General features: G+C 40.7%; 1 protein-coding gene across 3 annotated transcripts; it reads left to right on the forward strand.

The window, feature by feature from the left end:
• Positions 1-7534: 7534 nt before the first annotated feature.
• On the forward strand, positions 7535-12358 carry LOC114552441 (G2/mitotic-specific cyclin-B2-like). 3 transcript variants are annotated; one of them, XM_028573235.1, is made up of 8 exons: positions 7535-7684; positions 7881-7994; positions 8541-8825; positions 8906-9064; positions 9140-9376; positions 10335-10475; positions 11941-12051; positions 12127-12358. In XM_028573235.1, the coding sequence occupies exons 1-8, from the start codon at positions 7658-7660 to the stop codon at positions 12235-12237; spliced, it is 1185 nt and encodes a 394-aa protein (XP_028429036.1). In that variant the 5' UTR covers positions 7535-7657; the 3' UTR covers positions 12238-12358. The 3 variants fall into 3 exon arrangements, with proteins under 3 accessions (XP_028429036.1, XP_028429054.1, XP_028429044.1); XM_028573253.1 differs by having other exon boundaries at positions 8544-8825; XM_028573243.1 differs by having other exon boundaries at positions 7884-7994.
• Positions 12359-15505: the final 3147 nt, after the last annotated feature.

Below are 15505 nucleotides of genomic sequence, written 5' to 3' on the forward strand. Positions count from 1 at the left end.
CTCTAGTGCGAGTCAACCAAACTAAGTGAGGCAGGTGTGAAAGCCCCCTAAATCTGCACACTATGCTGAATGTAAACTGCAGGAATTCACCAAGTTCGTCATCTTATAGTTTTGGAATAATTTGACCGGATCATAAGTGAAAAACGAGATTTTTGTCTTTATGTTCAACTCCTCCTTTTGAGTGAATGCACTTGTTATATTCATAATGGACATGGATATTGTAGAAAGTGTACAGTATGGTGATTATCTCCTCTGTCTCATAGGCAGGTTTTAATTGAACTTTTGATTTCTGTCTCATAGTTCGTAATTTTTGTGTGGCGAACCGTGCTGAACGTACAGTGTGGCGTGGTTGCTCCAGAGGCATTATACGATCAGTCAGTTAATTTGGATTCAGGTGCCATGTTCTCATTATCCGCCGGTAGTTTCCCTGGAAAAGAAAGAACCACTTGAATATCTGTAATTTATTAACCATCAACATTATTTACTGTGTAAGTTAATGTCTGTAGAGTTCAATCATGTTAAACGATCATGTTATTCACCATTAGAAAGAGTTGTTGATTCGTTTTTTATATATGTTATGTATTTAACATGCACCAAACGTGTGTGTGCTGCAGACCACGGACACAATAATCTCACGTGAAAGAAGAGAAACGTTGGCAGAAACAATATGCATGTGGAAGGTCCGTGTGGGTTCAGTTTGCCTGCAGTTGTCGCCCGCTCATGACCTGAACCATCTCACGGAGTTGCACAATGTTTTTCGACTCCACAGCGCTGTAAATAAATTAAGCTGCAGAGGTCCAAGAAATAAAAGCACACAAGGTTTTATAATCCGAGTTCAGTTTAAGAATAAATGGACCAGTTGTTTGTCTTTGGAGCTACTGTGTATATAATGGTAACATGGCACACAAACATTTAAAACCAAATCCATACATAAAGGCTACCTATATGCTTTTTAGATCTGTAATTCTGAAAAGTAATGTACAGAAAGACTGGCTCATGTCCCTCAGCTGAACATTTATTTTCTCTCAAAGTCCAGTCTCACTTTTTATTTACCTAATCAGATGTTTGAAAGTTAACCATCAACACTAGAGTTTTGTGGAGGGAAAATGACATGGTCTGAAATGTTCTTAACTAGCGTAGAATCATGTATTCTTTTTCTCTATGGTGCTACTTTTATTTCCTTACCATCTTGTTTGAGTTTCTGTCCTGTGTAACCCTGTATTGGTAGATGGCAGCATTAACTTCAACAGGCCCAAAATTCTGTAGAAATACACATTTTTACATCGGTAATACACATTTTATGAGTTGTGTCTGTAGCCTAATTAAATGGTGTTTTTTAAAGTAATAATCTCGAAGATTTTCATTTAAATAAAATGTCTGGTAATTCACTGTCTATCGTCAAAAGAGGTAACGCTATAGAGAGCCCAAGTCACGCCCCTTCCAGTGGACCTCATGGGACCTTAACTCGGAAAAAATATGGATGCTAGTGAGGGGGGGATTATTATTTTTTAATCCCGTTTGAACCTAGCCATGGATTACAAATATGATGTTCTTCAATTTAAAATATACTGAAGCGTGTAGTCTTTCTAATGACGTATTTTCACAGTCTGATACTTCAACAGTTTAACAATAAAAGGAGACTTTATTAGGTTGAAAAATGTTTTAAATTGTCGAACATCATTTGTGTAATCCATGGATCAATTCAAACTGGATCAAAAAATAATTATCTCTCCATTGACTCTGGTTCATATTTTTTCCAAATTAAGGTCCCATGGACCGGAAGTAGAAGGGCGTGACTTCGGCTCTCTGTGGTGATTGAGCCCACTGGTGAAAGCCCTCTCATTTTCAGTATTATGAACTGGGTGTCTGGGGCAACGTTCCCGGAAAGAATCGCAACGAGCCGAGTTTGTATCCCTGGCAAGTAAGATCCAAAAAACACACACTGCAATTATTGCTTTTTTTTCGCCCTAGGTGCCGCCAATCTTCGAGATTGTAACTTTAATTTTTTTAATTTTATTTACAAGAGCTCATATGCTTTTATTTTGTTTGTAGAAAAGTGTAATTGTCTATCCAACAGCATTAGGTGCCTTAATCTTTTTGACACATTTAGACCAAATTTGTAACTAATCAAAGGGTAACTTTTTTTTTTTCAACCTGGACCCTATCTTCCTATGTTTTTTGGGTCTAAGTGACTGATGAGAACAACAATCTTTGACATTGGTCCAGTATTAAGCGAGATCGCTGCAGTCTGCAGCGGAGAAACAAGCTGCAATGTAAGTGAATGGGCAATTGCGCACCTTCAATTTACGTCCACAAAAGTGCTGTTTTTGCCACTGACAGGCTCAGATTATTATTTTAAGTGTCTGACAACATTATGAAAGGGTTTTCTAAGGAGGTCGACCTTCCTGTTAAAGAGTAAGATGCTTTTTTAAAACAGAAAAACATCCGTGGAATTGCTATCGCTAAACCAACCAGACTCCATGTAAATAAACAGTCATTTTATCATCTTAAAATACACTTCATTCAAAGTCGTCAGACACAAAACTATGAGAAGCCATTTTGGGTTTTCTTTTCTAACAATCTCAACTCTAGTTTTGGTTGAAATAAACACATAGTTTACCGATTTACATGTGACAATATGTTGGCTCTATACACGCTCAAAGTATTTTTTTTAAATGGAGTCTGGTGGGTTTAGCGCTAGCAATCTCTGAGCTGTTTATGGTTAAACAAAAGAGGATTTTACTCTTTAATAAAAAGGCCTATCTCTGTAGGAATATTTCTATAACGTTGTCAGACACTTAGAAAAATAATCTGAGCCTGTCAGCGGCAAAAAGAACACTTTTAGTGGACAAAATTGACGATGCGCATTTGATAAAAAGGTTGGAAATAACCAAAGTTACCCTTTGGGAGTGACAATGCTAAGCCATCTGCTTCCCCCTGGAAAAACTGAAACCCTTCAACACAAGTCCACCGTCAGTCCTGTATATTCTTTTATTTTTGTTGAGTGGAAGTCAACGAACTGTCCAATAGATCAAGGGATCAACTGAGATTGAATGTTAACCCACTTCTCCTTGTGTTAATATGTACTGTTCACATCACCAGCAGCTAATCATAGTTCTAAACCTGGCTCAGTCTGTCCTCACCCCTCCGTCGGACGTCTCCATCCTACACTGTAAACTGTTCCAGGTGTCTGTGTGGTCTTTGTCCAATAGACAGCTGTCAAGGTTTCCAATTGATTCAAAAAGTAAAAGAAGAAAAAAAAGATTAAAAAAAAGATAAGAAAAACAAAATGTGAATAGCTTGCGGACATTTTAGCGTGTTGCGTGGGTAGTTGGGGAAACGTAAACAGAATTAAAAATGGACAGTGCATATATTGTCCGATATGTAAATCATGTGAACACATCTTGTACTTATTTAACAGTTTTGAATACTTGAAAACTATATAAAGTTTCTTTGTGACTCTTGTTTCCTGAGCCTGTTTTGAGGTCGGCTAGATGCTGACGTCAAAGTTTGGTTTTTGAAATATTCTCTTTGTTGAGAGTCTGTCACGGATATGGTTAGTTTTATTCTATATATCTTATTTAGAAAAAACAACAGAATCAACAATGTACTCGTCCGTCTCCCAATGCGTTCTGACTTCCTGTCTTCCGCTCTAAGCCCATTGGTTCCTCCTAAAGACCTAAATCTCTAAAAACATCTCACAAAGATTTAGTTAGATTTTTCAAAATCAGTGATTTCCTAAAACTGCTGATGGTAGTTTTTAGCAAACTAACACAAGGAAACGGAGCATCTGTTGGGATTATTTTCAGCGGTGGATAATTTTATTTATTTTATCAGTTTATTTGTCAGGGACAATACGTACAGGAATTGTTACATGTAAAGTGCAACCGATGCAATGTATGTGGTCCTTGTCCCTGGTTAGGCTTTGAGTAGTCTAGCCAGACCTTCCTCAACAGCGCTGCGGAGGAGGGTCTGGCTAGTCCACACAGCATTCCTGAGGCCTGTAGTAAGAATCGGGATCAACGTGCCCAGGATTTATTTACGTTACCCGGCTTCACCTAACCTAAAGGCCGAGACACACCGGGCCGATAATCGCCCGTGGGACAGCCTGGTGAGGTCGGAGACTCGAGTCTGTTCGGTGTGTCCCGTGCCATCGTCAGTCTGGGGGGGCTGTCGGCCTTTATTTTGGCCGACCTGACGTGTTCAGTCGGAGGCAGGGCAGTCGGGACTCACCAGGAAATGACGAACGGGATGAGGTGACTAGAGTCTCTCAAAATCTGATGAAAATCTTTAAACTGACTTTTGTTGATCTGAAATGAAGACAGATTCAGCAACTGCATGGCCTATTTCTCTCTTTAAATGTTTTCAGAAACACGTTTTTTCGGTGAACTATTTTAGTCCAATATGAGATCGTATTCTGAAAGAGTCGCCATGACAGTCTGACTTTGAATTTCCGTAGAAAACAAACCCATGTGATGCATTCGTCCAATCAGCTGCCGGTTTTCATTTCTTGGGCCCATCAGTCAGGCACAAGATCTGACCATAATTACACTTGTCCTTTCCATAAACTTTCATTGCCTATTACTTCAGTTGAAACCCTGGCAGTGGGAAGCCACGATGGGAGCAAATAAAAAATATAAAAACATAATTCAAACGCACGACTCAAGAAGCCAACAAAGATACATAATTCCCTCCGCTGAAAATCTATATCTTTCATAAAGAATCAGGGAATGTTAACAGGGTTGTCGTTCTCTAAATGTTTTAACTTTTCTCTCTCTCTCTCTCTCTCTCTCCTCTCTCTCTCTCTCTCTCTCTCTCTCTCTCTCTCTCTCTCTCTCTCTCTCTACGCTCACCGAGCTCCACTTGATCGTCTAAGAACGGTGACTCCGTGATCAGTCGAGTATTGGTTGGTCAGTAGGCGGTGCTTTAACACCGGTTGATCTCCGATCTCCAACTTAACCTGATCCCGACCAGGTTAGGTGTTCAGCATAAGTACACCAGACCCCGGGTTGAACCTGAAGTTACCTCGTTAACGCCAAATCTTGCTTCGTAGTACAGGCCTCTGGATGGAAAAACGTTCTCTGGTTTATTGGCATTTCTTTAAACCAATCACAGTCGTCTTGGGCAGTGCTAAGCGCCGGACGGAGCCACGGTGCCTCTGCTAAATAGCCTCTGGAAGGAACTTGTTTTGGTGGAACGTGTACGTTTTAGTCGTGCAACTGAAAACTCAGGTTGGACAGATAGTCTAGCTAGCTGTCTGGATTTACCCTGCAGAGATCTGAGGAGCAGTTAACCATAGTCCTCACAAATCCACCGGAGGTTAGAACCCCGACACAGAAACAGAGGAAGGTGACGGATATCCGAGCAAAAAGAGGGACATCCGGTAGAATTTCTGTCGGCAACGGAGCAATCCCGGACATAGAACTTCAAGGATATAGACTAGGCTTTTAGAAATGACACACATGATAAAACACTAAAAAACAGACATAACAAACAAACAGTCACAGATGCATAAAACATAAAAAGCAAACATGGACCAGCAGCCACGTACAGTACACGCATAAAGACAAACAAGACTGAGGCAGCAACCTAGATGGTTAAAAGCTGTCGATTAAAGCAAAAAGTCACATAAATACATAAAAACCAACAGTGAAACAAACACAGACAGGCAGACTTATGTAACTAAGGATAAGAAGTAAAGATGAATCCACATTTGGTGCTCTATGAGCAGGGCTGCCACTAACGATTAATTGAATTATCAATTAATCAGTAGATTATTTTCTTGATTAATTGTTTTATCTATAAAATGTCTATTTAAAAAAAAAAAGAAAAAAGTCCATCCCAGTTTCTCAAAGTCCAAGTTAAATGTCTTGTTTTGTCAAAAAATCCAAATATATTCAGTTTAATTTGAAATAAAGCATAAAAGAGCAGGGCATTTCCACATTTGAGAGGCTGAAAACAGCATTTTCAGTTATTTTTGCATAAATACTTTTTAGATTTTTCTGCCAATCGACTAATCGATTAGTCGCCTAATCGTTGCAGCTCCTGTGAGTATTTGTGGCAACAGTGTGGCTCATTGATGTGTTTTTAACAACAATGGAGCTCTATGTCTATCTAATCTAATCTATGGCACAGAGGAAGAAGATGTATCAGGCTTTCATACACACAATACATGTTAAGGCCCTGACACATCCACCCAACAATCGGCCGTGGGACAGTCTGGCGAGGTCAGTGACCCGAGTCTGTTCAGTGTGTCCCGTGCATTGACATATATAAAACGGACCAACAGACCCCGTTGCTCTGGACGGAGACCAGTGAAGGATATTAGAAGCACTTTTCCGGTGATCTCTTGCTTTACTGCGCAGCCTCCAACTGACAGAGACAACATAGATGTGACGTGAGCAACTTGTCTGAAATTGTGAAGTCTTCTGGTAGCTGTGCCGAGAGAAATCTCAATCATTCCCAATCTTACAGAGATGGAGAGTGTAGGTATATGTAAGGAGATAACATAGGCACAGGCTAATTACTGATCACTAACATGCTAGTTAACATTAGTAATTAAACTTAAACAGCTCATGTAAGTCGAAACTGCCTACAAGCTTCTCCTGTACTATACGGTAATTCCTCTACTATGTGACACAATCGTTAGCCTATTTTTATAAAAGCGTCTGCTACGGAGCCATAACGTGAGGTACAAGGTAATGGAGCCTTTTATACATTGTTGTGTTTCTTTAGAAATAAACAATGGACAAATAGAGTCTTTAAACGCTTCAGATGTGAAGTTATTCACTGTCAAGTGACGTCAAAATGAATGGGAGTCAATGGGATGCTAACGGGAGGTGATCGCTTTGTAGCATCAAAATGGCGCCATAGGAGGTTCGAGAGCTGACTGATCAGTCTGACTGCCAAAGGTCGGCCGTCGGGCTGGTGTGTCACGGGCTTTAAATACATTCACTGTTGGTTTTAGTCTTTTCATGGGATTTGTTGACGATAAGAAAACTGTAAAATATCACCAGAGGTCTCCTTTAATTTCTGTTTGTCAGGAAAAAGAACTACATTAAGAAACTTCCCCAGTAGCTTCAGTTTTGAGAAACTAATTACTTTTCTTTAATAATAATAATGAGTGTTGTTAGTTTATATATTTTACACAGTTTTACACAATATTGTTTTTGTGTTTATTCTCATATTGTCATAGTAACAAACAAAGTGGTGGAATGAAATTAAGTACATTTACTTAGTACACATTTGACCTACTTGTACCTTCTCTGCTACTCTATACTTACGATTGTAATTTGTTTTACTCCACTACGGTTAATTGATAATAGTTTATTTACATTAAAAAACATGTGATATGATTTATGATGCAGTACTTCACTCAGTAGTATACAAAGTATCTTAACTCCACATTGACGAAGTACAACATAAAACTTCTCTTGAAACTGTATCTTTGAGGTCACTGGTTGTCAGCCAATCAGGAGCCTCATACCAAAGCTGTATCCAATCAGATCGGACGGAGCGCTATTTAAAAGGCACTCATGCCCGTGTTGTTTACATGCAAAATTAAATCAGTGTGGACGGATCTTTTCTGCAAGTCGTGCTGGTTGCTAAATATTGTTTTTTTACTCACAGTTTGGCCTAGTTGCTGCAGACGTTAATAATGTCGTCCGTTGAAGTTCGTGCTGCGGTGAGTGAACTGAAGTTATTTCGCTGTTTTGCTGCGTTTAGTTGTTAGCAAAGCGGCTTATATTAGCTTCGCTAGCTAGAATCTTTAGCTAACCATACAGTCTGCTCCCCACTTAGCTTTTAGTTAGCCCTTTGCTTTTTATTAAGCGTGTTAACGGACTAACGAAGTACTTATTTTCTTTCATTTTCTCTTTTAGCAGCTCCCAGCCGCAGTGAACCCCGCGAAGATGGGCAGAAAAGCCACAGCAGGTCCGAGGAGAGCTGCTCTCGGGGAGCTAACCAACTTTTCCGGAGCAGCAGCCATCACAAAGGTAACATTATCATGGAGAAACGACAGAGTCGTTCAATAATTGGTAGTCATGTTGCCTTTACTATGTATCTTCGTTTCTTTGTTTCCACTTGTAATCAGCGCTGTGAATCAGAAAATAACCCCAAAACACACACATGGACACGAACTAACGTTACACTATATACACCAAAGTATGTGGACAGCCTTGTCCACAAATCCAAAATCATGTAGAGGCTGTAGCAGCGTGTTAATCCCAGTGGGTAATGTTTTTCACTTTAAGTGAAATACATTGGATGCATGCAGTAACATTCATTTAGCGGATTCTTTTCAAAGCACCTTCTTGAAGTACCTTCAACTGGTACGGGTAATTGAAGTGATGAATGAAATTACATCAAATTAAGCAAATATGCTTGATGACCGTACCCCCTAGTAACTGTTCTTCGCAACATGACAACTTATTTTCAAAATGTTCAGTTAAATGTTTCATTTATTCAAATCTAATGAGCTTTTCAACCTGAAACTCAAATGCCCTCTTCTGAATTAAACTGCATTTGATTTGTTTCCTCAGAGGACTGGACCAACCAAATCAACTGCATCAGTCAAACCATCTTGTGCCCAAAAAGCCAAACCCGTGGTGCCTCCAGTAGTCCCGGTCCCAGCGCCTGCAGATCCTCTCCCCCCAGTTTCAGAAGAGATGGTGGCTGACGTGTCCATGAAGGAGGAGGAGGAACTGTGCCAGGCTTTTTCTGAGGCGCTGCTCACAGTGCAGGATGTGGACGAGCAGGACTCGGACCTGCCACAGCTCTGCTCAGACTACGTCAAAGATATCTATAATTATCTACACATCCTGGAGGTAAGTTATTTCCTCCCCCAGCCAAACTCTCTGCTCTCTCCCTGCGGTGGTGGGTGTATTACATCAGTCGGTCTCCACAGGTGCAGCAGGCCGTACGAGCCAACTACATGCAGGGTTATGAAATCACCGAACGCATGCGAGCGCTTCTGATCGACTGGCTGGTCCAGGTTCACTGCAGGTTCCAGCTGCTGCAGGAGACTCTGTACCTCACAGTTGCTGTCCTGGATCGTTTTCTCCAGGTAAGGACTGACTCCATGTTCTCTTCTCTTGGTTTTTGGGAGCTGTGTGTATAAACGTTTCCCTCCGTGCTGCAGGTCCAGCCGGTCTCTCGCAGGAAGCTGCAGCTTGTTGGCGTGACGGCCATGCTGGTGGCCTGTAAATACGAGGAGATGTACGCTCCCGAGGTCGGAGACTTTGCGTACATCACAGACAACGCCTTTACAAAGGATCAGATTCTGGAGATGGAACAGCTGGTTTTGAGGACCCTAAACTTTGAGCTGGGACGTCCTCTCCCTTTACACTTCCTCAGACGGGCCTCCAAGGTGGCGAATGTGAGTTTTTGCATAGATTTAACTGAAGCTAAGTTCCCACTAAAATACTTTCAAAGTAGTCCATTCGCTCTACTGTTGACACTATACGAGTTTCTGTCTCATACAGTAAGTTACAAGCAACCTCTTCCCCTGGTTTCACCTCGGCCCTTGTCTTGCTCTCATTAGGGCTCCAGCCAACTGGCCACCTAGCGGAGTCCCTAACAACTCCAGATATTTAGTCCACTTTGTATCTGGATTGTGTCTGCAAACATCACACCTTTTGAGCGATTGGCACATTGTGTGCCAGGCCAACACAGATTTGCCTCCGATCTACTGTCTGCGAGCAGAAAATCGGGGCTAAAGCCCTGTAGTGGGAACTTTCCTTCATTTGACATTTAACCACAGAACTACATCATCTCTTAATATCAGTTCACTGGGTGTTCAATTTGCCATGGGTGGCATGTAACTATCAGTTAAGCATCACTTTTCTTCCCTTGCACTACTTAAAACCAAACAAGACTGATTTAAATTTCCATGTCTTTAGTTGCAGGAATGTGCACAACTCTGACCACCTAAACATTCTCATATTAAATAAAACCTGGCACAGTTTAGTCTTTATCACCAGCAAATTTGTTTCTACAGGCATCTGTAGGCCACTACATCCCTTTTTGGTTTAAAGTGCACTGAGCCTTAATTTCCCTTCTGTAATGGCTTCTAAAAAGCTGGTAAGCTGCACAGGATCATGTTTAATCTCTTCAGTTTTATTGGTCAGTTTTACATACCAACAAAGTGGGATTTTATTTGACTAATTATTGCTGAGAAAAGCCTTTGTTTAAGGGGAGACATTTATGAATTGTTCTAATGATAAAGGTAAGGTCACTTTAATGAAGGAAACTGCTTAAAGAGTATTTTAGATGGGTTTGGATTTGTTAATGTCCGGTATCGGTGTTCTCAGTGGGCTGGATGCTGTGTGTCTCAGTCTGATGTAGAGAGACACACGCTGGCCAAGTACCTGATGGAGCTGACCCTGGTCGACTACAGCATGGTGCACTATCGGCCGTCGGAGATCGCCGCTGCAGCGCTCAGTCTCTCCCAGCTGCTGCTTGAAGAGCTGCCCTGGGTGAGTCTCACAGGATTGTCCTCTACACTTAGAACTTAGACCATTTCTATCAGCTGGTTCAAGTGGTTAGATCCCTGGCCCTGCAGTCCTATGTTTAAGTGTCCTTGGGCAAGACCCTGAACCCCGAGTTGCTCCCAATGCCACACCATCAGCGTGTGAATGTTTATCTGAGCAGGTGGCCCCTTATACCACACAGTGTGGGGGAATGGTTTGTGTACTACATAAAAGTGCTTTGAGTAGTCATTAAGACTATAAAAGTTTTGTATAAATACAGTTTAAATTTTTTTTTTTTTTAAATCCTACAACCTGTAGATCCAACCAGGCAATGTGGTCAAATTGACATTAGGAAAGGGCTCAAATCAGCCTTGACGGCACACCCAGAGCAGCTTAAACACAGCCACACGTTCATTACTAAAGCACTGTTACAAATGGCTGCTACATGTAAAGTACAGATGCTAAATCTGTTTTTTTTTTTTTTTTTTTTTTTTGGCTTAAAAGATTGAGCTAGCAAACCAGGTTGTGTGGTACATAAACAGTTTGGAAAATCCCACAAGCTCTACAAAACTAAAATTGGCTCCAGTTGACTAAACTTATCAGAAATGGTCTGTTGCTTCAAGTTTGGACATATAGCAGCTAAATCTATGCATGAGGAAACCATTCAGCAGATATCTTGGTTGCAACACTATCTTGCTAGCAGAGCAGTTTTGTGTTCATACATCCAGTTGTGTTCATGTTGGGAAATTCCACAATGAGGTTTGCTCAAGTTGGCTTGAGTTTAGATAAACGGGTCTATCAGTCCTTGCAGAAAAATGCAGTTTTTTTTTTTTTTTTTTGGATTGTTGCAGGCAAAAATCCTTATGCGGCACGTTTTCTTAAATGCGATGGAATACTTATGCAATTTTATGTGAAATTGCAGGAACTTGCATAAACTGCAGTTTGAGAAGTGATTCCCCAACACCTTGCTTTTCAATGATCACGTCGCATAATTGCATCACTTCATAATGTTTCCATGGCAACAGGGGAAAATGGCTGCTCTTGTGTGAAGTAAACATTTCAACTTTCTGCTAAGGTGACTTTTTTTTGCAACAAATGCAGAGATTATGAAATCATGCAAGCCCTGCATGTTTTGCACCAAAATCAGCAGTTTATGCTGCGAAAGTGTGTATTTGAAAAATGCGGCCCCCACAAAGATGTTCGGACTTTGGCTATTATGCATTGAATTAAGCGATCGCATAATCGCGTTTTTCTGGAGGGACTGTCTATTGAGAGCAAATACCCCACAATATAAAGTTCATAACTTAACCATTGTATATTCTCGCTTACACTCGGGTCTAATGTAACATCTTGACATCTAGCTTACTGTCCTAGCTGCATCACTGCCATGCCAAGAAAACATGAAATCTCACCTTGTAATATTGCTTAATTTTGTTTTTGCTGCATTATTTTAACTGATCTGTCTTGTCAGTCTCCTACACAGCAGCACTACTCCACTTATGACTCAGCCCACCTGAAGCCCATCATGCAGCACATCGCCAAAAATATTGTGATTGTAAATAACGGGAAGACCAAATTCCAGGTGAGTTGCATGACAAGCACACAACTTGTGATTTTGGTGTTAAATGAAACTTAAATTCGGTTTGTCCCTCTGCAGGCCGTGAGGAACAAGTACTCGAGCAGCAAGCTGATGAAGATCAGCCTCATTCCTCAGCTGAAGTCGTCCACCATCACGACCATGGCGGCCGCTCTGCTCAACAAGCCTTGAGACAACGTTACTTTCACATTTCCAAAGATCGAAGGACCTTTCACTTGCACTTTATTTTAGATGTGAAGAAACTTCATGCATTTTTGTTTTTAATAAATTTAATTTTTAATTTTTTTTGAGATTTGGGCAGTACACATTTAATGTAAAATATGATGGTATACCAGGTTTTATTCCTGTGCACATGTAGACTCCTGAGCATTTTTATTTATATTTTTTATAAACAAGTTTTCAATGGCTTGGGTTTCCCACCTTGGGTGTAGACTTTTTTTTTTTTTTTTTTTTTTTTTTTTTTTTAAACTGACATTTCTGGAGCTTTATACTGACTGCAAATGTTCTACCAACATTTATACACATGTTTTAAACCTTTCCATTTAGTGAGTAATCCTGCAGGTTGAGGCCTGTCTTGACAAACGGTACCAAAATTCTGCTCTCCAGTAAGCAAAGAATATCAGTATGAGCAAGAATTTGACATTGGGGAAAGTAAAATGGTCAACCTTCAACTCTACATTTCAGGGCCATTTTGTGTTTCCTCAGTCGCTCCAAATTAGTTGGCACGGAGTTGCCAAAATGCAACAAACCTACCAAACATTGTCACTGTACTCCCTGCTACTTATTGACAGTGAATGGGACACACCAGTAAAGGCAAACTCAATAGGGAAAAGTGCCTTTAGCGGGTTAAAGGTCCTATGATATGCTGCTTTTTGGATTCTTCTCTATAGACCTCAGTGGTCCCCTAATACCGTATCTGAAGTCTCTGTTCTCTCGTGGGTGGGCAAAGCAGAGATAGGGGAGGTAACCTTGCTCCTTATCTCATAAGGAGAAGATTCCTGATTGATCCATCTGAGCTTTCATTTTCTCAAAGGCAGAGCCGGATACCCAGGGCTCTGTTTACCACGGTCACCATTTCTAGCCACTGGGGGAATGCATATGTACGTTAAACCTCAAAGTGAAATTTTCATGCCATGGGGCTTTAAATAACTACATACACATGCCAAGTTGTCTCTGCTCAAACAATTGCTGATTGGGATGGTTGTAACCCCTTTAAACACAAAGGATAAAGATACATACATATAGATAACTTTGTCCAAAAGTGGTGACAGAAGTTCGGTAAGGCTTATTAAAAACACTAAACATCAGCTGTAAAGTCTTGCTTTTATTTAGTGGTTATTGCAGAGAGATTTATTTTAAAATAAAGGGTGGGCTTTTGTACCATGTGCATGATGGTAAAAACTGGAAAGGGTGAAGGAGGGTTCAGGGTGGCTTTCCTGAAATGGAAACCTTGCTATTTGTAGACAACTGGTATGACAATCCAGGTGTGTGTGTGTGGAGACAAAGTGTTTAAGTTTTACTTGTGTAAAATCAGTGGAGTTCCCCTCTAAAGCTCAATGATCGGAGTACTTGACTGTGACGTCTCTGTGGGTTAGAAGTTGAAGAAATAAATGAGGCCACTGTGATACGATGTAACCGCACAGAGCGAGAGACAAGAGAATGACTCCTGGCTGTTAGTCTGAGGTCACAGTGTCATTAATCTGGAGCGTCACTCATCTGTCCCAACCATCTCAAGTCCCAACGAGACAAACGGTCTCTTCAGTCCTTCGCCTGCAGCAGCGTTACACAGATTACACACGCAGACAGTTAGCTGTGTGTGTGTAATCACAACTGTACGCTCACGCTGCATTTAAAAGCTCACGTTCCCTCACACTGAACCGACTGACTGTCTGCTGTGTGTGTGTGAGGGAGCATTGTACTCGTCACACTGACCCTGCATGACTTCATCCTTCTCCTCGTCTTCCTCCACACTGACTCAATGGTGCAGAAGGACTGCAATCTGCTGCAGAAATATTACTATTTCATATTGGACTGGGCAACATATACAAAAAATCTTACCGGCCTGTTCTTACCCACTTAGTTATTTTATCCTCTATACTGATGATTATTTATCACAAATCTCATTGAGTAAATATTCTCTGAAAGCACCAATAGTCAACTTTACAATATCGTCTCGATATCAAGGTATTTGGTGAACAATATCGTGATTCTAGATTTTTCTCCATTTTGCCCAGCTCAGTTTTATGTACATAAAGAAAACGTTTTTTGAAATGCAAATATGAAGGGGTTTACTGTTAAAAACTTGATGGATATTTTATTGGCTGATTTCAGCAATTTTTTTTTTAAGTTAATATATTTAAAGTCCTCTTCTAGAAAACATTGCTGATAAAGCTGATAGTCTAAATTAGCTTTGTAGCATACTCATTTCTTGTTAAAGGGACTTGATGGATATGTTATCGTGGATTTCAGTTTTTAATTATTTTATTTAAATTTTAATACTTTAAGACTAATTAATACATCACATTGTATAGCCTGGCAGCGTGGACTTTGAAACATCATTTAACCTCAGTATTGTCTTCATGTCGACCGTGCACCTGTTGTCCTTTTGTTTGGCCTGTTTATAACGCATAATGTATGAATTATCACCCAATTCTGTGTTCCATCTTCTTAGCCATCTTCATCCCAACTTATTTACTCTACTTTTGCACTTCTTTATGGAATTCTTGGTCAATAAACCTAATTTACATATTAGAAAAAAATAGTAATTATTTTAATTTAAAATTAAGTTTAGAGGAATTTATGTTGATGGGTTAACACAGACGAGTACATGTCAAAGTTTTGTCGCAATACTTTTTCAAAACCATTTCAATTTCCTAAATGGCAGCACCCAAATTTAATGAAAGTAAGATTAATTTTACTTGCAAAGAGCATTAAGGCCGTTTTATGGTTCTGCGGAGGCTCCACGCAGAGCTTTCGCTGTAGCCTACCTAAGTTTACCCTTGTGCGCAGGTGCGTGCCGGCATGTGTGTGTGTGTTTGGCGAGTGTGTGTGTGTGTGGTAGAGCGAGGGAGAAGTGAGAGAGTGACGGCGATTAGCTTCGGAGTGAGTAGTGACTCTAGAGTCCTAGTGAGAAACAAAAGAGTCTCTTCTGTTGTTTCTGACCACGTTGGGAGATCTGTGGCAGGAGAAGTTAACCCTCTCCTTGATCTCATGTTGTTTACGGAGAAGGAGAACCAGGAAATGAGGCTCGGCGGAAATGCAACGCTACCAAGCCACGGCCGAGAGACGTGCGTCATCGCGACGTGTAGTTAAATTTTTCGAGAAGTGCACTTCAGGCTACGGCGTAGACGCAGAGGGGTCTGTGGGAGTATGCCGTCGATTCTACGCAGAAGCATAAAAAGGCCTTTAGATGGAACCATCCATGTTATTTTAGGGCAAT

Source organism: Perca flavescens, chromosome 1 (genome assembly GCF_004354835.1).
Source record: "Perca flavescens isolate YP-PL-M2 chromosome 1, PFLA_1.0, whole genome shotgun sequence".
Classification (NCBI taxonomy): Eukaryota; Metazoa; Chordata; class Actinopteri; order Perciformes; family Percidae; genus Perca; species Perca flavescens.